Genomic DNA, 23,453 nt, shown 5'->3' with positions numbered 1-23,453 from the left:
TTTTTTCCCCCCTTCCCCTCTGTTCATCTGTTCTGTTCCTTAAATTCTACATATGAGTGAAATCATATGGTATTTGTCTTTCTCTGAGAGACTTGTTTCGCTTAGCATAATACACTCTAGTTCCATCTACGTCATTTCAAATGGCAGCATTTCATTCTTTCTGATACCTGAGTAACATGCCACAATTTCTTTTCCCGTTCTTCATTCAATGGACACTTGGGCTCATTGCAGATAATGCTGTTATAAACATAAGGGTGCATGTACCCCCTCAAATCAGTGTTTTTTATTCTTTGGGTAAGTACCTAGCAGTGCAATTGCTGGGTTGCATGGTAGCTCTATTTTTAACTTTTATGTGGGTGTAGGTATGTGTCAGAATTTTCTCTATTTTGTTGTTACTGATTTTTCAAAGGAACAATAAATACACACACACACACACACACACACACACACACACATTCCTGTAGGCAACTGTTTTCAGCATTTCAGCATGAGCACTGTCAGTACAGAGCAAAATGAAGGCCTGTGTATTAAAAAATAAACAATGATGGAGAATACAATCTATGCAGCTAGCTTTAGAAATGAAGTTAAAAAAATTTTTTTAAACCATAAAAACATTTTTTTAAAGATTTTATTCATTTATTTGACGAAGAGAGATCACAAGTAGGCAGAGAGGCAGGCAGAGAGAGAGGAAGAGAAGCAGGCTCCCCGCTGAGCAGAGAGCCCGACGTGGGACTCGATCCCAGGACCCCGAGATCATGACCCGAGCCAAAGGCAGTGGCCCAACCCACTGAGCCACCCAGGCGCCCTAAACCATAAAAACATTTATAGAGCTTTGGAGAAGCACCTTCCCCTTTCTCCTAAGATCTAGCCATAAAAGGCCTCACTCTACCAAACTCCTGGGAAGAAGTAAAAACACATCTCCCTGTACTTCATTTCCAGCTATGGGACTGTAATCAGGATCATAAATGTCTTCAAGATTGGGCAGCCAAGATAAATAACTGAAACTGTTATGTATTTAGTAAGAGGCAGTGGTAGGGTCAGTGGTAAACTGAAGACTCCACACCTGAAAACCTTCAAATTAAAGAAACAGAGAAATAAAGGAACAAAGGAGTAAAGAAATAAGGAAAGAAGGAAATAAGGAGAAAGGAAGGAAGGAAGGAAGGAAGGAAGGCAGACAACCAGACCATATTCACCAAACAAAACATACCAACAGAGTAGACTCCGCTGTGGTTCCATCCATTTGTTCCCCAAGACTTCTTCACACTCCCTAAATCCAAGTTTCTGATGCAGTTCTTATGGCCTGAGGTGGGGCTCCAACAGAACATGGCTTAATGAGGTTCTTGAGAATTGTAGTGATGATAAATAAGGCGACCGTCTTGGCCAGCACCATGTCACCCCTTCCTTATCGCCTGAAACCCTTGAGAATTAACCAAGCTACTTCTACTTTTGGTACTGTCTTTTGTTTCTGCCTAGGGCTTTTCTCTGGCCAAATGAAAGAAATAGCAATCTCACAGCATTTGCCCTTTTCTCTTGGTCTGAAAGCAAGCATAAAACCATTTTTGTGGCTTTTCTCACAGTTTTAATAGTTACAGATAAAATGTGATTTAAAGATAAAATGTTACTTATATAATGCATATGTATATCAAATCATCATAATGTACACTTTAAATACCTTAAAATTTTGTCGATTCTACTGTAATGAAGCTAAAAAAATAATAAATGAATAAATCAAAATGTGACTAAAAAGCCTGCTTGCTACATACCTAGTTTGTTTTTTTCTTATTTTTCTGCTTCAATGCTAATAGAAAAGATAAAAGAAGACATAGATGGTAAGGGCAGTGTTATGCAGTAAAATATGCCTTCTGTTTAGAAGAATCCTAAAGCATTTCATAAGAGCATATGGGGCATAGTCTCTTGGTGAGAAGCTAAATGGAGAAAGGGGTAGGTTTTGAGAAATGAAGGGAAACATTCCAACAATCTGAACCAGTCGTAGGCTAAGACAGAAAAAGGGTAAGAAAGGAAACAGCTGCTTTAGTGGCTTATAGGCTGACTCTTTCCCTACCTCTGTGCAACCTTTCCCACTTGCTTCCATGGAATCTACATCAAAACATAGTGAGAAAATGAGCAATGGAAGTTTTGAAAAAGCAAGAGACAATCCTAGGCTGTGTAGCCATTCTCATGAATGCAAAGGAGATTCATCCTCAGTTTGGCCAACATCCAGTGTTGGCGATACCAGCCAAGCAAACCCTTCAGTCTTTCACTTGTTTTCAGGGCAGGCATGGCACAAACATGATAGCAATAATGTGAACTAAACATTTCCAAAGAAATGTCCATGGTTAGCCAATACTTGAGCACTGGTTTCATTCTACTTCCCATTTGAATCTAGAATTATATGACAACTGAAATTATACTATTAAAACAACTGAGAACAATATTTGAATATTCACCAAACACAGGGTGTTGTGTGTGTCAGTGACTTTGTGTGTGTGTGTGTGTGTCTCTGTGTGTGTGTGTGTGTGTGTGTGTGTGTGTTTATTCTGGCTGGTTTATGTTACTGAAGTCAAGCAGGTAACTTCTCTGTATTCCTTTAATAAATAGTTAAATAAAGAATTTAACTGAAGGCAGAAACTCTGTAAACAAATTAATCCAGAAAAATTAAGAGAAAGAGCAGAAGTTGGTCTGTATTCATTTTTGTAAAACTAACCAAAACATACTAAGTGGAATGTGTGACCTTCACTATTTCAACAGGGAAAAAGGAAGTCAACATCTCAGATTGACAATTTTGTTGGAAGCCTCTCTCAAGCAATTTTTAACTTGGTTGGTACAAATGTTTTCTGCCAATTAAAATTGTGCAATATTCTCATAGATTAAAATATCCTTGGCAACTACATCTCCTTGGAAAAAAATAAAATTAAAAGTTGGGTTTTTAAGTGCTTAATTTAGGAATGTCTTAAGTAGGCCTAAACACTAAATATTCATTTTTAAAATATAATAAACATTTTAAATTACTATTTTTAAGCATTGAAAATGAAGACCCAGAAATTTCTCCATTATCATAACAAAACACAAAATAGTCCCTAATGGTTTGCTACATCATTTTACAAGTCTAAGAATTTCTAAGAATTATTAAAATCATTTCCTGTTGATCTGCTCCAAGTTGGGTCTTTTGATATGCTATAGGTCCAAGGCATTGGAAACACAACAACAACAAAAAAAAGCCACTCTCATTAGGTAATACAATTTCATCATCAAGTGGCTATGTAAATAAAGCAAAGGACAAGGGATCTGAAAAACAGATTATCACATAAAAGGAAATCCACATGAACAGTAAACAAATGAAAAAATGTAACAAAACTCATAACTCTTAAGAGTATGAGGCTCTAGAGGCACCTGGGTGGCTCAGTCAGTTAGGTGGCTGCCTTCGACTCAGGTCATGATCCCAGGGTCCTGGGACAGAGCCCTGAATCGGGATCCTTGCTCAGCAGGGAGCCTGCTTCTCCCCTTCCCTGTGCCTGCCAGCAGCTCCCCCTGCTTGTGCTCTCTCTCTCACTCTCTTTCTCTCTATGTCAAAAAATAAATAAATTAAAAGAAAATAGAGTCAGACCATCTGGATTCAAGTCTAGGTTATCACTTCCTAGCTGAGTGATTTTGGACAAGTCATTGATCCTTCTATGCCTTTTGATCTACAATGTAAGGATCAGATATTCTAACTCATAATTGTTATAGTATATCCACTCAATAAACATAGTTATTATTGCTATTATCAGAAAATAGACTCAAACTCACTGGTAATCAGGAAACTATAAATTAAGATTTAATTTTACCATATTTGAGTGCTTAAATTTTATAAAGGAATCAATAGTATACAGTGTTAGCAAGAAAGTGAAGTAAGTAGTACCCACGTATACAATCAGTAGAAATACATATTGGTTCTGTCCTTTTGGACAGCAATTCAGGGTGAAGGAGGGAAGTCGGTTGCAGAAGAGAAGAAAGGCAAGTGCTTGTGCTCCTAAACTCATCTTACTAAAGGACATTTTTCATAATCTTTATCATTTGTTACACCCTACTCCTTACAAATCATTTACCAGAAGTTGTTCATTTAGTTGTACTATATTTGACAAACCAAAACAAGATCAAAAGAAACCAAATATACAAAAACACACTGTATTCATGTGAGTGCTCTTTTCTAATCCAATGACACAACACTTTTCTTTCAGTGAGTCCCTGTAGATCTTTAAATTGACTCTGTATTTAAAAAAACAACCGTGTGGTATCCACTGGTTCTTTATTATAAATAGTCCTTGATATATAATACCTAATCTAAATTTTTTTTTCTTCTTTTCTCTTCTTTTTCTCTTAGGAAATATTCTCAAGACTTCATTCTTCTAACCTGAATCAGACTAACTTCATACATTATGATTGGGAAATTCTCTTGGCCACAACCTTTTATAAAAATAAACAAAACATAAAATAATAAACTGTTAAGTAGTAGCCATGGCGTAGCGGAAAGAAAACTAGTCCAATCAGAAGTCTGAGTTGTGCCATTTTAAGACATCAGGCAAGTTTCTTAACCTGTCTCAGACTCAATTTTCTCATCTGCAAAGCATAAGAATAATATGATTTCTTAAAAGCATAACATGGGGAAAATATATCAACCCCAACTGCCTTTTGTTAATATTTGAAACAACTTTCTCCTCTCAGTTTCTATGGCAACAGAGACATGACCTTGCAGAGGTCTCCCTTGATTTCACCCAAGTTCAGGAAGAACAAGATCTTCAGTAGATCGGTACTGTAATGGCATCCTCCAGTCTTCACTATCAGATCAATATTATAATCAATGATTACCATCATTGTGGGAAAGGGTTAGGAGGGAAGGGACAGATGAGAGAGGGGAGAGGAAAATGATTTTTAAAGGGGATCAAAGTTCATTCCCTTCATTTGATTGCCACAGAGAGAAACAAAGGGATTATAAATCAAGCCAGAGGGGGGCGCCTGGGTGGCTCAGTGGGTTGAAGCCTCTGCCTTCAGCTCAGGTCATGATCCCAGAGTCCTGGGATGAGCCCCACATTGGGCTCTCTGCTCAGCAGGGAGCCTTCTTCCTGCCTGCCTCTCTGCCTACTTGTGAGCTCTCTCTCTCTCTGTCAAACAAATAATTTTTTTAATTAAAAAATAAATAAATAAATCAGGCCAGAGGGATCAATTCTCTCTTTACTGCCTCAAAGGGGAAGAGTAACATCGAGAAAGACCCAAGATGGATAATGGATGAAAGAAGCCCAGGAGGGGCAGATGGAAAGAAGCTCAGGCCTAAAACTACCTTAGACCTTAACCCAGCATAAAAATAATCCTTCAGATCTTGGATATGAGGAAATAAGAATGAAGCACGAGCAGGTGCAGTGGCTGAGATTTCTTTTCTCTTATTCTTGACGTTCTAAGCAAAGTCCTAAGCAACTCAAAGGGCATTTGAGATTTTGAGGTTGAGGATTTGGCTTTAACTTACTCAATAAAGGTTCAAGCTTTAAAGTCATGCAAGATCTGGAATTGGTTCCCTCCATTCTTTCCTCCTTGTTTCTTCCTTCCAACATGCACACGATAGTACACTTCCACATAACTTCCTGTGATCATCTTTCACGCCTAACGTAGGTTAGGACTCTGGAGACAAAGCCCAGAGGCCCAGTCTTTCATTCCTTGAGGCCTCTAGATGTAGGACAAACTGTTCTAACAGAGGTTGGGGCTCTAGGAACAGAGCTTTTGTTATTATTATTATTTTTTAATCTCCGTGATCAATAGCACCTCTCTGGTAACTCTGAGTGTAATCAGAAACCCCAAAAGGACACTCCCTCTGGAATTATTGTTTCATTTGGGGCAATAAAACTGTTTATAAAGATTGCTAAGTTTCCGAAGGCTTATGTATCAAACCAGGAAGTCCTACAAGCACTTCGAAGTAAATGTTCTATAGAATTTCTGCATTCCCAAGGATTTATTCTGAGTAACTCTGGGGAACAGTATAGGAAGTACAGGGAGTGCTCATTTGGATCATTAAAAGTGATAAATGTCCACCATTACTTGCTGTCATGGGTTGATGCAATCTGAGAAAGTGTCCCAAAATAATAAATGCTGTTATTTAAAAATTAATTAGGTAATACATAACATTTTTACTTTTATATGTCTTAAGATCCAGAAATTGGTGATGCCCAGTTTAATGTCAACAGGGCAGAGTTAGCTGTAGGCAAATTTATGAAAAAGAAAAGTTTTCTTTGGCCCCTCCAAACATCACTTACTCTCTACTCTGTCACTTTGTGCAAAACCCTCAGCACTTAAATTCTTCTTAATGCCTCCTGGTGAGACAGATATTCCCATGTAGTGTCCTTCTCTGACTGGCCCAAACTAAGTAGGGCCTCATTACTTAGGTCTTTACCTCACAGTAACTTCTAGTCAAAACTTAACTTGTCATATATTCTACTCTTATTAGACTCTTTTTTTTTTTAGCTTAAAAAATTGTTTATTACTAGGAAGTTAAAGTCTGTTAAGCATTATTACTCATTGGCTATAACTGTATTATTAAACACTAATATATTAAAAAGAAATTCATAAGGTCCACAGTATTTTTCCACAAGCCCCTTTGCCAGAGTTAGCAACGAAGCAATCATCTGCAGCACTCCCACTTCAAATGCCACAAGCAAAGGTTCTGTCATGTTATCAAGGCACAACGCCATGTTAGGGGTACACAGTAAAGCCACTATGAAATGATGCCTTGAACTCACTCTTTTCCTTGGTATAAACAGATGGAACATTTTATGGATGGAAATAAAGGATGACAGAAATATGGCATTACATCCTCCATTTTTTCTTCTCTTTGGCAAATGCTTGGGGATCCAGCCTTTTGTTTGGGTACATCTTTGACCATAGTTAGCTAAGGGAACAAGAGTCTAGCCCTGAAGAAAGAAAGGACCTCATCGGGATGCCCAGACCTAGGTCTTATGGTAATTTCAAGGGATAATCATAAAAGAGGTAACTATGCCTCACTCATATGGAAAGATAAGTGGAAAAAAATTTCAGGATAGAAGGCCCATTTAGAAACAGAGTGTCTTTGACCAGGGGTGTTTTCATTACCATACATCTTGAGAATATAAGTTCAGCAATAGCGACTCGAAGGTAAGTGGGTTTAATGGAAGCAAATAGTTTCTCAGTAAGTTCCTCAGTTTTCCCCACTAACAATAAATTACATTATTCTGTAATTATTTCTTATTCCTTTCTTGTTTTGTTGCCTCTACACATAATATCTAAGGAAGAAATCAGACTTTCTTTTTACCCCCCAGTTAATAAAATGAATTTCTCCTTGTTTTTAACATTTGGTAAGCTAAAAAACAATCTTTCTATTTAGAATGAATTTAGCCCCCATCCTCAATCAGTGGAAATTAGATCATTGGAAATCCAGAGGTCTGGGTCCAAATCCAGAGTAAATAATCTTGACAAAACAAGTTCATATCTGTCAAAACATTGACCTTGTCAGTGAAGACTTTCTGCCTTGCACCATTTTCCCCACTGAGAACCAGAGGCATAGAGATCTTGGCCTGTGATAACTGAGTGCCCTAAAAAAATGAGATTATAAAAGTTATTAGCTGAATGCTAGGAAAGGAAAGACAATTCAGCAATAGTTGGAGACTTCAATATTCAACTTTTAATAATGGATAGAGCACCTATGCAGATTAACAAGGAAATATAAGAGTGGAACAATACTATAAATCAAATAGACTTAATAGATACCTATATGATACTTATATGACCTATATGTCATCCAACAATGACAGAATATACATTCTTCTTAAACACATGAGGAAGACAGGCTGGATCATATGCTAGTCTGTAAAACAAATCTCAAAAATTTAAAAGGAGAGAAATAATACAAAGTGCGTTTTCCAATCAAAATGGGATGAAAGTAGAAAAACAGAAAAAGATTAGGAAAATCCATGGAAATTAAACAACATCTGAATAATCAATGGATCAATGAAGAAATCAAATAAGAAAACAAAATATTTTGAGATGAAGGAAAATAAAGACACAGCATACATACAAAACATATGGGATTTAGTTAAAGTAATGCTTAATGAAAGTTTTATATCTGTAAATGCTTACTATGTAGAAAAAAAGAGGGGTGCCTGAGTGGTTCAGTCATTAAGCATCTTCCTTCGGATCAGGTCAGGATCCCAGAGTCCTGGGATCCAGCCCTGCATCGGGCTCCCCGCTTGGTGGGAAGCCTGCTTCTCCCTCTCCCTACGCCCTTGCTTGTGTTCTCTCTCTCACTATGTCTCTCTCTGTCAAATAAATAAATACAATATTTTTAAAAAGTAAGATCTCAAATAATACACCTAAATTTCCACCTTAAAACACTAGAAAAGAGCAAATAAAATCTAAAGGAAGCAAAAAATTTAAATTATTTTATTAATAAAAATTAGAGCAAGAATTAATGAAATAGGGAATACAAAAACAATATTGAAAAATCAATAAAAATAAAACCTAGTTCTTTATAAAGATCGACAATTTTGACAAATCTATAGATAGATCAACCAAGAAAAAAATAGAGAAACTCAAAATACTAGAGTCAGAAATAAAACAGAGGCTATTACTACCAAACTCATAGGGAAAAAAGAGGTCCTGAGATCGAGCCCTGCTTTGGGCTCCTTGCTCAGCTGGGAGCCTGCTTCTCCCTCTCCCTCCCCTGACTCGTTCTCTCTCTCTCTCTCTCCTCACTCCCAAATAAATCAATAAAATCTTTAAAAATAAATAAATAAAGGAATACCATGAACAACTGTATGCCAATGAATTAGATAATCTAGATGAAATAACAAAGTTCTAGGAAAACACAAACTACTGAACTGACTTAAAAAGAAATAGACAATCTCAAAAGATCTATAAGTGAAAAGAATGAATTATTAACCAAACCTAATTAAGGAAAGCCAAGCCCAGATGGCTTCACTCGGGAATTATACCAAAGAATTAATACCAATTCTTCACAAATTCTTCCAAAATGTAAGAGGAGAGAACACTTCCTAACTCATCACTTTGTATTACCCTGATGCCAAAATCAGACAAAGACCTCACAAAAAAAAAAAAAAAAAAACCTACAGACCAGTATCTCTTATGAATATGGTTACAAATATCCCCAACAAAATACTAGCAAATTGAATACTTATACACCATGACCAACTGGGATTTACCCCAGGAATGCAAGGTTAGTTTAACATCTGAAAAATCAATTAATGTAATACATCATATCAATAAAATGAAAAATAAAAATCACATGATTACCTCAATAGACACAAGAAAAGCATTTGAAAAGTCCAGTAACTTTCATGATAAAGACACAAGTCAAACAAGGAATACAAGGGAACTTCTTCAACTTGATAAAAGTGATCTTTAAAAAACATAAGAGTTAATATCATAGTTAAGGGTGAAAGACTAGATACCCTAACCCATAGTTAAGGGTGAAGGACATCTAGTCTTTGTTTTTGCTTGATCAGTAACAAGACAAAAATGGCTTTCTTTCAGCACTTTTGTTCAACATTGTACTGGAGGTTCAACCCAGGGCAGTTTAGGCCAGAAAAAGAAATAAAATACATCCAGGTTAGAAAAGAGGAAGTTAAAACTATCTCCAATCACAGACTGCATGATTCTATATACATGAAATCATAAGGAATGCATTAAAAAATGATTAAAACTAAAAGAAATGGAAATTACTATGTAGGTTCCTCAAAAAGTTTAAAATAGAGCTACGCTATGACCCAACAATTGCACTACTGGGTATTTACCCCAAAGACACGATTGTAGTGACCCAAAGGCGGGCCTTCACCCCAATATTTATAGCAGCAACATTCACAATAGCCAAACTATGGAAAGAGCCCACATGTCCATTGACAGATGAATGAATAAAGAAGATGTAGTATTATAAATATATATACAATGGAATATTACAGAGCTATTAGAAAAATGAAATCTTGCCATTTGCAATTATGGGAATGGAACTAGATGGTATTATGCTAAGCAAAATAAGTCAATCAGAGAAAGACAATTATATGATCTCACCGATATGTGGAATTTAAGAAATAAAACAGAGGATATATAGGGGAAGGAGGAAAAAAATAAAACAAGATGAAGCCATAGAGGGAAACAAACATAAGAGACTCTCAATAATAGGAAACAAACTGAGGGTTGCTGGAGGAGAGGGGGTGGAGGCATGGGGTAACTGGTTGATGGACATTAAGGAGGGCATGTGAAATAATGAGCACTGGGTGCTATATAATGAGCATTGAGGAATCACAGGCCTGTACCTTTGAAACCAATTATACATCACATGTTAATCAATCAAATTTAAATTTAAAAATCTTTAAAAAACTGAATTCAGCAAGTTTTCAGGATATAAAGACAATATACAAAAATCAATTATAATGGAAAAAAAAATCCATGATCATGGGTTAGAAGACTTAACATGGCAATATACCGCAAACTGATCTAAAAATTCAACACAATACTTTTGGGAATTTCAGCTAACTTCTTTGTAGAAACTGACAGACTGATTTTAAAATTCATACATAATTATAGGGGACCCAGAATAGATAAAACAATTTTGAAAAAGAGGAACAAAGTAGGAAGACTTATACTTCCTGATTTTAAAACTTACTACAAGGCAATGGTAATCAAAACTGTGTGGTACTTGCAAAAGAATAAACAGATAGATGAATGAAATAGAATTAAGAGTTAAGAAATAAAACCATGTGTCTATGGCCAACTGTATCTTTCACAAGGGCACCAAGACCACTTAATAGCTAGATTTCAACAAATGGAGCTGGAATTACTGGATAGCCACATGCAAAACATAGGACCTTTGCCCTACACATACACAAAAATTAGCTCAAAATAGATAAACAACATAATTTCTAAAACTATAAAACTCTTAAAAAGAAAACAAAGGATAAGTTCCCTTGGGTTTGGAGAAGATTCTTGGCTATGACAAGCAACAAGCAACAAAAGAAAAATAGATACACTAAATTTCATCAAAATCAGAAATTTCTGTGCTCCCAAGGATACCACCAAGAAAGTAAAATGCCAACCCACAAGATGGACAAAAAAATAAACCATATATATGGTAAGGGACTTGTATCCAAAGTATAGGGTACCTGGGTGGCTCAGTTGGTTAAACATCTGCCTTCAGCTCAGGCCATGATCACAGGGTAATGGGATCAAGCCCCAAACTGGGCTCCCTGCTCAGTAAGAAGCCTGCTTCTCTCTCCCTCTATCCCCTCGCTCATGCTTCCTCTCACTCTCTCTCTCAAATAAATAAATAAATAAAATTTTTAAAACAAACAAAAAAACAAAGTATACAAAGAACATTTAAAACTCAATACTAGAGAGATAAATAAGCCATTAAAAAAGGAGATGAAATATTTAAATAAACATTTCTCCAAGGAAAATATACAAGCTCATAAAAAGATGCTCAACATCATTAGTTATCAGAGAAATATAAATTGAAGCCATGAAATAGTACTTCATACCTACTAGAACATTAAAATCAAAAGCCAGATAGTAAGAAGTGTTGACAAGGATGTGGAAAAATCAGAACTCTCATATACTGCTGGTAAGAATGTAAAATGGTACAGCCACTTTGGAATAGCAGTTCCTCAAACATTTAAATACAGAGTAGCCATATGATGCAGTAATTCCATTTCTTATATATACACAAAAGAATTGGAAGTAGTTGTACACAAATACTTAAGCAATATTGTTCACTATAGGAAGAGGTAGAAATAACCCTCAAGTTCAATTTATGAATTGATAAACACAATTGGTATATCCATACAATGGAAATATTATTCAACCATATTAATTAGCAAACTACTGATACATGCTACAACATGGATAAACACTGCTAAGTAGAAGAATCCAGTAACAAAAGACTGCATATTATTCCATTTATATAAAATATCCAGAACTGACAAATCTATAGAGATCAAAAGATTAGCCATTGCCTAGGGCTAAAGAGGGAGTGAAGGGAAACAAGTAGGGAGAGTAATAGCTAAAGTGGGTGGAGTTTCTTTCTGAGGTGAAAATGCTCTAAAATCTACTATTGTGACTGCTCTAAAATCTACTATTGTGACTGCTCTAAAATGCTCTAAAATCTACTATTGTGACTGCTCTAAAATGCTCTAAAATCTACTATTGTGACTGCAAATGTTCTAAAATCTCTAAAATCTCTAAATGCTCTAAATCTCTAAAATGCTCTAAATCTACTATTGTGACTGCAGCATTTATCTGTGAGTGTACTAAAATCTACTGAACTGCACAATGTAATGGGTGAATTGTATGTAAATGATATTTCTTTTCTTTAAAGATTTTATTTATTTATTTGACAGACAAGAGATCACAAGTAGGCAGAGAGGCAGGCAGAGACAGAGAGAGAAGGAAGCAGGCTCTCCGTTGAGCAGGGAGCCTGATGCGGGGCTCGATCCCAGGACCCTGGGATCATGACCTGAGCCGAAGGCAGAGGCTTTAACCCACTGAGCCACCCAGGTGCCCCGTAAATGATATTTCAATAAAGATCCTTTTAAAAAAGCATTGTTCTGGCTTGCAAAACAGAAGTTACTGACTCCAAACACAAAACAAAAAAATAGCCACAAAATAAATGTTATATTTATTTCATATATTGTTAAATTTAATACTAATAACAATTTAAGGACCCAGAACAATTTGTAGGTTAGATTGTCTCATTTCAAAGTAGTTCTCTAGTAAGCACAATGATTCTTTAGAAATCAGAACTAAACATAATTTCAAAAACAAAACTATAAAAAGCATTTACATCCTCTTCACTGCACAGATATTACATTTAATGAGACATGTGGGTACACTTAAGAATGTTTCATACGATCTAGAGAATGATTTCCAAAAGTTAAGTGTTGCACACTAACAAACTCTTAAAATATCCCTACTTTTACCATGTCTTTCACTACAGGCACATGCCCAGACACTGTGTTCGTCAGTAAAAAAAACATTACTAATTTCCATGTTATTCCTCTTGACTCAAAACATTTTGGTAAGGACTCTTAGCTCTAGATTTCACTTCTGGGTTTTGATTAAATTCCTTATTTGTCATCTTTCAGCACAGCAAGGCTTATGCTTTCAGGTAAGAAATAAGGAAAATGTGAACAGATAAACCACTATGATGTGGATTGAACAGATGAAAGACTACAACCTGGATTGGCTCATTTTCATGCAAATGTCTTTATGAAGATAAAATGGCTTTATGTCAAGAAAGAAGGGTTGGGGCGCCTGGGTGGCTCAGTGGGTTAAAGCCTCTGCCTTCAGTTCAGGTCATGATCCCAGGGTCCTGGGATCAAGCCCCGCATCGGGCTCTCTGCTCAGCAGGAAGCCTGCTTCCTCCTCTCTCTCTGCCTACTTGTAATCTCTGTCTGTCAAATAAATAAATAAACAAAATCTTAAAAAAAAAAAAAAGAAAGAAGGGTTAAAAGTGCCAATCTATGCATTCCTGAAGTGAAATTGGTATCATACATAAAATTACTCCTCTTGAGATAAAATTGTAGCTAGTAAGTATTTTAAATTTGGCCAATCATCAAGATAGAAAGCTTAGGGACACTTTGGAGACAGATTATCCTAGGTTTGGATCCCTTGTCTTTCATTTATTGGCTGGGTAATCTTGAGGCAGTTGCCCAAATTCAATTTTCTCATTCACATAAAAGAGGATAATAAATCATGCATACATCATAGCATTATAAGGAAAAAATAACTATGTCTAGCAAAAGTAGGCATTCAAAAAACTGTTCTACCTTACTATTCTGGAATCTCAGTTAAAATAACAGTATCCATAATGGCACCATTGGCCATTCAAGAAATGTTACTAATAATCCCTAATAACTGAAAAGATTTATTCTCTGTTCTAAATACAAGAGATAGATCAGACACTACTGGAAGACAACAAATATACCCTCTCCATACTGCTTCATACTCTCTAACCTTTCATAATATCTAATGAAATAGTTCCAATATTGCTTACTATGAAAACTGAGAAGTATAGACTCCAGAAGAAACCATGAAGAAACCTCCAGAAGAGGGCAATCAAAAATAAACAGGCAATAGGCCCTCACATTTACTAACAGTAGAATAACTCTGGTCATTTCTTCCTCTCTGGTATAGCATTGCATCTCAGACTGCCTTATATCACAGGGATGTTGTAAAGACTCTAAAGACCTAAAAGAAACTTATAAGATGATTATAGGCACCAAATGCTGAATGAATGAATGAATGAATGAAGCATAAAAGAACTAAAGGAATGGAAGGAACAAACTAAAGATGAAGTTATCTTCAGCTGTAGAATAAAGGAAAAACAACCTCAGTAAGGTCAAGAAAACATGTTAAGTAAAATAGTTAAGAGACGCCTTCTAAATGTCTCTAAATATCAGATGTGATTTTATTTCTTTCAACTTGCATTTCTTTTTTATTCCTCACTTTCCTTCACAAATCAACACTTGTCAAATTATACTATACCTATAACAGAAGGGCACAGACATAGTGCTAGAAATTTTCTAATGGGGTAAGTTGCAGAAGATAGACTCTGACCTTTTCATTTGCCTTTTCCAGAGCCTTTCAAAGTTAACTTTAAAAGAACTGGTGTCAGGAAGAGCTGGGGATTCCTTTAGTTAAGTCAATTTCTAAAGTAATTTGGAAATGAACCACATGGAGGAGAAAGGAATTTGCTTGTTTGTGTTTACATTTTCCTTCCTTCAGAATAAGACTATATACTTCCTACTACTGGAGGAAGGAAACAGATAATTTTGAAGGCATCTTTATAGATTTATGAAATGAACTATGGTATATCCTTAATCAATACATCAGAATCTACACAGAGTTCAAAAACCACATCATATTTTCAGTTTTTAAAATTGTGATTAAAAAAGTACCTAACATAAAATTTACCATCTTGGAGAATATGGCCAGGTGGCTCGGACTGAGCATGGTTTTCCTTGCCACTGGGTTCTATAGAACGCACTGCCAGTCTCTTGTCTGCTGTTCACAGTGGCTGCTTCTGATACCCCAGTGAAAAAACTGGAGAAGCATGACTCAGGCCAAGCTTTTGAGTTGATTGTCAGCCCTCAACCAAAAGAATTCATCCCAGAATTCCCCCTTTCCCCTCCAAAGAAGAAGGATCTTTCCCTAGAGGAAATTTGGAAGAAATCAGAAGCTGCAGAAGAAAAACACAAGTCCCATAAAGCAGAGGTCTTGAAGCAGCTTGCTGAGAAAGGACAGCATGAGAAAGAAGTGCTTCAAAAAGCAACAGAAGAAAAGAACAACTTCAGGAAAATGGCAGAAGAAAAACTGACTCACAAAATGGAAGCCAACAAAGAGAATCGGGAGGCATAAATGGCTGCCAAACTGGAGTGCTTGTGAGAGAAGGACAAGTACATTGAAGAAGTGTGGGCAAACAAAGAATCCAAAGATCCTATTGATAAAACTGACACTGACTAATTTGTTCTGAGAACCGACTTTCTCTCCTTCCCTTTCCCAAATGTCCAAAGACTATACTGGCCAGCGTCATTTTATATTTGCCCTCCTAACAAATATTCTAGAAGCTGATGTAGGACTGTATTGGTAGATCTAGACAGTATGATGTTGTTTTATGGGCTAAAGGGGAAAAACTGAATGTTGCATTTTTTTCTAAATGTAGTTACTTTAGAAACTAACTACTTTCTTGTTTCTAAAGTAACTACTTTTCTTGTTGCATCTCTTTTCTACTTCAGTACACTTGGAATTCTGGGTTAGTGGCTAATACCATACTAGCTCTGTGAAAACATGTTTGATGTTTGTGAAAAGAGTATATAGTGGCTTCTTTTAAACTGTTGGATGCTGAACATCTGCTCATTTTAAACCCCAATCTATCCAGATCTTACCAGATACTACTGTACTTGAATGATTAATAAAACTTCATGGTACTATTAAAAAAATAATTCATCATCTTAACCATTTTTAAATATATAGTTCAGTAGTTTTAAGTATATGCATATTGTTGTAAAACAGGTATCTAGAACTTTTTCATCTTGCAAAACTGAAACTCTATAGCCATTAAATAACTCCTATTTCCTCCACCCTAGCTCCTGATGACCCCCACTCTACTTTCCGTTTCTATGAATTCTATTATTTTAGATACCTCATATAAAAGGAACCGATTGTATTTGTCTTTTTGTGACTGGCTTATCCCACTTAACATAACGTCCTTAAGGTCCATCATGTTGTAGCATGTGGAAAAAATGTAAAAAGGATCCCCTTGCTTTTTAAGGCTGAATAATGTTCCATTGTATGTATATACCACATTTTGTTTATCCATTCATCTGTTGATAAACATTTGGGGTGCTTCTACTCTTAGGTACTGTGAATAGTTCTGCTATGAACATGGAAATGTAAATATCTCTTGAATATCTACTTTGAATTCTTTTGGATATACAGCCAAAAGTAGGATTATTGGATCATACGGTAGTTTTGTTTTTATCTTCTGAGTAACTGCCATACTGTTTTCCACAGCAGTTGCATCGTTTTACAATCCCATAGTGTACAAGGGTTCCAATTTCTCCACATATTCAACCAACATTAATTACTTCCTGTGTTATTTTTAATAGTAGGCACGTTAATGAGTATAAGGTAATAAGTCATTGTGGTTTTGATTTGCATTTTTCAGATAATTACTAATGTTGACCATCTTTTCAAATGCTTGTTGGTCATTTGTATTTCTTCTTTAGAAAATGTCTATTCAAGGCCTTGGCTTATTTTTAATCCGGTTATTTTTTGTCATTGTTGAGTTGTAGCAATTCTTTACTTATTCTGGATATATTAATCACTTATCACATATGTAATTTGCAAATATTTTCTCTCATGCTGTAGCTTGCCATTTCACTCTGTTGATTGAGCCCCTGATACCCAAAAGTTTTTCAGCTTAATGTAGTCATATTTTTTCCATTTTGCTTGTGTTTTCTGTGATTTTGATGTCATATTCCAAGAAAACACTATCAAATTCTACATGATGAATTTTTCCCTCTTTGTTTTCTTGTAGGAGTTTTATAGTCTTAGATCTTTAAGATGTCTTTAATCTAGTTTAATTTTTGTATATGGTAAAAGATAAGGGGCCCACTTAACTCTTTTGCGTACATATACCCAGTTTTACCAAAAATATTTGTGAAGGAGTCTCCCCCACACACACACTGGGTAGTCTTGGCATGCTTTGCAAAGAACATTTAACTATATAGGTAAGGATTTACTTCTGGGCTCTCTATTCCATTGATGTAGTTGACTGTCTGTATACAAATGCCACACTGATTTGATTACTGTGGCTTTGTGATATGTTTTAAGGAAAAGTGAATTGGAGGAATTGAAGGGGAAATGAACCATGAGAGACTGGGGACTCTTAGAAACAAGCTGAGGGTTTTAGAGGGGAGGGAGGTGGAGAGATGGGTGAGCCTGATGGTGCGTATTAAGGAGGGCATGTATTGCATGGAGCACTGGGTGGGGTACATAAAAAATGAATCTTGGAACACTGAAAAAATAAAGTTTTTAAAAAATGAACAAAAAATAAAATAAAATCAAGAAGTATGAGTCCTCCAACTTTTTTTTAATCTCAAAGTTGTTTTGGCTATTCAAAGCCCATTGAGAATCCATTAAAATATTAGGATAAATTTTTCTATTTCTTCAAAAAATGCTGTTGGAATTTTGATAGAGATTGCATTGAACAAGTAGATCAGTTTTAGTACTATGGACATGTTAACAATATTAAATCTTCCAATCCGTGAGCATGAGATGTCTTTCCATTTATTTGTGTTCTTTTAAATTTCTTTTAGCAGTGTTTGTGGTTTTCACTGTACAAGTCTTTCACCTCCTTAGTTAGATTTATTCCTAAGTATTTTATTCTTTTTGATGCTATTGTAAATGTAATTGTTTTCTTATTTTCCCTTTTTTTTTTCCTTTGGACTGTTCATTGTTAAATCTGATAGATTTTTAAATAGTTTGCCATTATCTGTCTTCCTTCTTTGCCATGATTCCTTTTTATAGTAAGTCCACTTATTCATGAGGCAGAACAGGATGCTAAGGTCTGTGTCCCTCTGATGTGTACCCATTTCACTGTCAGTATTCCTCATGTTTCCAACAATAGTAACTTCAGTACTTCAGGAGAACAGAATCAAAACATAGAATCAATCAACATAGTAACATAGGAGGCTCCTGAAATTTGTTTTTCCCATAGATATACCAAATATACTGTTGCACATTGAGGAATTCCCCGTGAAAAAGATCCAGAAACCAGCTGAGTTACTTCAGTGAAAATACACTGAAATGGGTAGGAAAGGCTGAGACACACTTTTGTCATAAAACCCATGCCATACAATCAGAATGGAACTCCCAATTGCCAAATTCTTCTTGAGGAGCAAAGGGGGTTGGGACCCACATCTAACACTCCAACTTTTGTGCTCGCTTCGGCAGCACATATACTAACACTCCAACTTTCAAGACTCCCACATTTAAGACAGGTTCCTAAACACCTAGTTCTGAAAGCCAGTGAGGTTTTCATCCATAGGACTCACAAGAATTATATCAAACAGAAAAGCAGTTCTTAACTGGCTATCTTGGTGAAGGTACAACATAGAGGAAACAGACAAAAAATATCCATCTCCCATTTTTTTTTTCCCTAAAAGGACTTTATCTGCACATTTCAAAAGCTGCTGCCTAAATGTCAGCAGGCACCTAGGGGCTCTAATCCTCCTCACAGACTAGGAAAGTTGGCACACATTTCCCCCATCTTCTTCCTCAGGCCTACTCCAAGTCACCAGTGATTCCCTGAGAGAAGCTTGTATATACATCTGTACCTCATTTTTTGCAGCTGCTGATGCAGTCTCTGGACTGCCTGGCTCTGACAGCCAATGGAGTTTCCATTCATGAGTTCCACGGGGATACAGCAAATAAAGAGGCAAATGTTAACTAGCTATCATCCCAGAGCTCAACACAAAAAAAGCAGGCAAAAATGCCCATCTTCCAGTCTTCCTCTGAAAGGGATTTACTTGCATACTTTAAGATCTGCTGCCTGAGGGCCAGGTTTCTAATTTAGCATGTCTCTAGTGGCTGGTAGCCATCATCTCCAGACACTGGGAAAACCAACAGATACCTCCCATCTTCTTCCTCCAGCCTGTTCCAAGTAACTCACCAGTATCTCCTGGAAGAAGCTTGTATACATGTCTGCACTCCAACTTTCTCAGCTGTCTCCATAGATTCACAATCACCTGGCTCTCATAGCCAGTGGGGCTACCTTTCGCCAAGTCCCACAGAAGTATAGGAAATAAAGAAGAGGTCTTAACTGACTATCCCTCCAGGGCTCAACACAAAAGAAGCAGGCAAAAATGCTGCTCTCCAAGTTTTCCTTGAAAGGGATATAGCTGCAAACCTTAAAAGCTCATGACTCAGGCTTCTAATTTTAATACATATCTAGGTCCTGACTGTGAAAAAAATAGATACTTTCTCAGCTTCTGCCTGAGATTCCAGCTTCTAATCAATCTACATCTAAGTCCCAACTGTAATCCTTCCTTTTGGAACACTGATGGCCTTTCCCACTGGGAGCTGCTAAAACAAAGAAAGCATCTTGGTGAATCACAAATGTTTGAGAGAAAACCAAGAGCTTGCCTGGGCTGATTAACAAGGTTGATATCCTACATGAGATATTATGTCAAGAGTGCAAGAGGTGTTGCCAAAAATAGTCTCTGTTTTCCTATAGCCCAATGTGAAGGTATCTGAGGTCATAACATGCTGAGAACCTTCATGTCATCTCATCAACCTCAATCATTTTTTTTTTCAGCTGGTATTTACTTAATGCTTTATATTTGTCAGCTATATGATCAACTAAGAAACTTGAATAAATTGACCATCAAATTTTTAAGTAATCCAAAATAAAAAATTATATGCCTAGCTCTGTTAGATATTCTAAGTGGGAGATACAAAGGCCATGTAAGATTTAGCCCTGAAATATCTTTGAACATACAGATATATATATGTATGTCTGTACAAGGTTAGGAGAATCTTGTAGAATACAATCTAAGGCAATATATAATTATGTGGTATACAGAAAATGTATACCATGAGAAATAAGAGTTATGATTTTTGAACACCTTCACAGATTGTGTGAAGACTATAAAGTTCTACTTTGGTGCCTACCAAAATTCTTCTTTAACCAGTGAAGAACTTTGACTTTTTTGAGTGAAATAAGTCAAGCAGAAGAGAGTCAATTATCATATGGTTTCACTAACTTGTGGAGCCTAAGGAATAACATGGAAGATATTGGGAGATGGAGTGGAGAAGTGAGTTGGGAGAAATCAGAGGGAGAGACTGTGGACTTTAAGAAATAAACTGAGGGTTTTGGAGGGGAGGGAGGTGGGGGATTGGGTGAGCCTGATGGTGGGTATTATGGAGTGGACGTATTGCGTGGAGCACTGGGTGTGGTGTATAAACAACAAATTTTGGAACACTGAAATAAAATAAAATAATTTTTTAAAAAAGAGTGTAACAGGTGGCTCTTTTATGTAATATACAGAAACCAGCAGAGTCTAAGGAAATGAAGAACAGAGAAAAACGTACCAAACAATAGTACAAGATAAAACTCCAGAAACAGATTTTAATGACATGAAGATAAGTGATTAATCAGATAAGGAGTTCAAAATACTGGTCATAAAGTTGCTCACTTCATTCAGAAGAACAATTCAGTGAAAATTTTGACAAATAGAAAATATAACAGTGTCAATCAAAAATCACAGAGCTGAAGAACACAATAACTGACCTGAAAATCTCAACAGAGGGACTCAAAAGCAGAGTAGATGAAGCATAAAAATAGATCAACAGGGGCACCTGGGTGGCTCACTGGGTTAAGCATCTGCCTTCGGCTCAGGTCATGAACTCAGGGTCCTGGAATCAAGCCCCGCATCGGGCTCTCTGCTCAGCAGGGAGCCTGCTTCCTCTCTCTCTCTCTGCCTACCTCTCTGCCTACTTGTGATCTCTCCTTCTCTCTCTGTCAAATAAATAAAATCTTTAAAAAAAAAATAGATCAACAAATTCAAACGAAGGGATAGTAGAATTCTTCCAACTAGATAAGTTAGCAGAAAAAGCAATAAAAAAGAGTGAAAATAGCTTAATAAATTTATGGGACACTATCAAATGGGCCAATATTTATATAATAGGGATCCCAGAAGAAGACAGAGAAAAAGACAGAAAGCTTATTCAAAGAGATAATGGCTAAAAATCTCCGTAACCTCAGGAAAGACACAGATACCCAAGTCAAAGAATCCTGAGAATAAAAAAATAAGAGAAATCCAAAGAGACCCTCTCTAAGATGCATTAAAATTAAATTGTCAGATGTTAAAGGTAAGGAAAGAATCTTAAAAGCATCAAGAGAAAAGTAAATTGTTATATAGAGGGAACCCATATAAAACTAACAGCAAATTTTTCAAGAGAAAGTGCAGGCTAGAAGGGAGTTGGATGATATAGTCAAAGTAATGGGGGGGGACAAAGACTGCTATCCAAGAATACACTACCTGCCAAAGTTGTCCTGCAGAACTGAAAGAGAGATAAGTTTCCCATACAGACAAAAGCTGACAGATTTTATCACCACTAGACCAGTCTTACAGGAAATGTAAAAGTAACTTCTTCAAGCTGAAACAAAACGGTGCTAATCAATTACATAAAAACATATGAGAAGATTAAACTCAGTGGTAAAGGTAAATATATAGCTTAATGAAGAATACTCTAATATTGTAATGGCGGTAGGAAAATAACTGTTAACTCTAGTATAAAAGTTAAAGGACAAAAGTATTAAAAATAAATACAACTATAAAAATTTGTCAATGGATATGTGACGCAAATAAAAAGATGTAAACTATGCTATCAAAAACAAAAAATGTTGAGGGGAACTTAAAAATGTAGAGCTTTTGTATGCACTCAAAATTAAGCTGTTCCCAGCTAAAAATAGGCTCTTATAAATATACAAGATAATTTATATAAGCGTTAGGGTAATTAGAAGGCAAAAGGTATAGTAGATACACAAACAATAAAAAGCAAGAAATCAAAGCATACCATTACAGAAAATCATCAAATTACAAATTAAAAATTCTCCCTAGACAAAAGAGAACAAAGGATTTACAAAGGAACAAAACAACAACATAGCAAGACTAGGTCCATATCTATCAATAATCACTTTAAATATAAATGAACAAAAATTCTCTACTCAAAATATATACAGTGGCTGAATGTATTTAAAAAAAAAAAAAACAAAAAACAGACCCAATTATATGCTGCCTACAAGAGACACATCACCTTTAAGGACACACACAGACTGAAACTGAAAGGATGGAAAAAGATATTGCATGCAAATTGAAGCCAAAACAAGAGGGAGCTACACTTCTATCAAACAAAACAGACTTAAGCCAAAGGCTATAACAAGAGACAAAGAAGATCATTATATAATGACAAAAGAGGTGAATCCATCAAGAGAATATAACATTTGTAAATATTTATATACCTAATATAGAAGCAACTTAATATATATAGTTTATATTAATTGATATAAATAAATAGAAAGCAATACAATAATAGCAAGGAAATTCAACAATCTACTTTCAACAATAGGTAAGCCATTCAGACAAAAAAAATCAATAAGGTAACATTGGAGTTAAAGGATATATTAGAGCAGATGGAACTACCAGGTATATATAGAACATTCCAGCCAATAGCAGTAGATTACACATTTTTCTCATACACACATGATACTGCCTACAAAAAAAATGGATCATATGGTAAGCCACAAAACAAGTTGTAATAAATTGAGATCCTATCAAACATTTTTTCCAACCACAATGGTATGAAACTAGAAATCAATAAGAACACTAGAAAATTCACAAACATGATTGAACAACATGCTCCTGAACAATCAATAAGTCAAAGAAATCAAGAAATAAATCAAAATAATCTTGAGACAAATAAAAATGGAAACAAAACATACCAAAATTTATGGGACACAGTAAAAGCAGTTCAAAGAAGGAATTATATAATAAATAATTTAATAATTATATAAATAATTATATAATATGTAATAAATTATATAATAAATAATTATAATAACTTGTATGATAAATAAATTATTAAATAGTAATAAAGTAAAAAGAAAGTTCTCAAAGAACCTAACTCTACACCTCATGGAACTAAAAAAAGAATAGACTAAGCCCAAAGTTAGTAGAAAAGGAAATAATAACAATTAAAGTGGAAATAAATGAAATAGAAATTAAAAAGAGAATAGAAAAGATCAATGACAATAAGACCTGGTCTCCTTGAAAAGATAAATGAAATGGACAAACTTTTCCTACACTTACAAGAAAAAAAAG

General features: G+C 35.6%; 1 protein-coding gene across 1 annotated transcript; it reads left to right on the top strand.

The window, feature by feature from the left end:
- Positions 1-1,355: 1,355 nt before the first annotated feature.
- Positions 1,356-15,528, top strand: LOC125095566 (stathmin-like). The gene is given in 2 exon segments (XM_047722032.1): positions 1,356-1,449; positions 15,080-15,528. Coding segments are annotated over 2 exon segments (543 nt in total).
- The last annotated feature ends 7,925 nt before the right edge of the window (positions 15,529-23,453 follow it).

This window comes from Lutra lutra, chromosome 3, assembly GCF_902655055.1.
Source record: "Lutra lutra chromosome 3, mLutLut1.2, whole genome shotgun sequence".
In the NCBI taxonomy this organism is placed as follows: Eukaryota; Metazoa; Chordata; class Mammalia; order Carnivora; family Mustelidae; genus Lutra; species Lutra lutra.
Note: the sequence above shows the minus strand (reverse complement) of the source record. Positions and strands in the feature narration are given on the sequence as shown.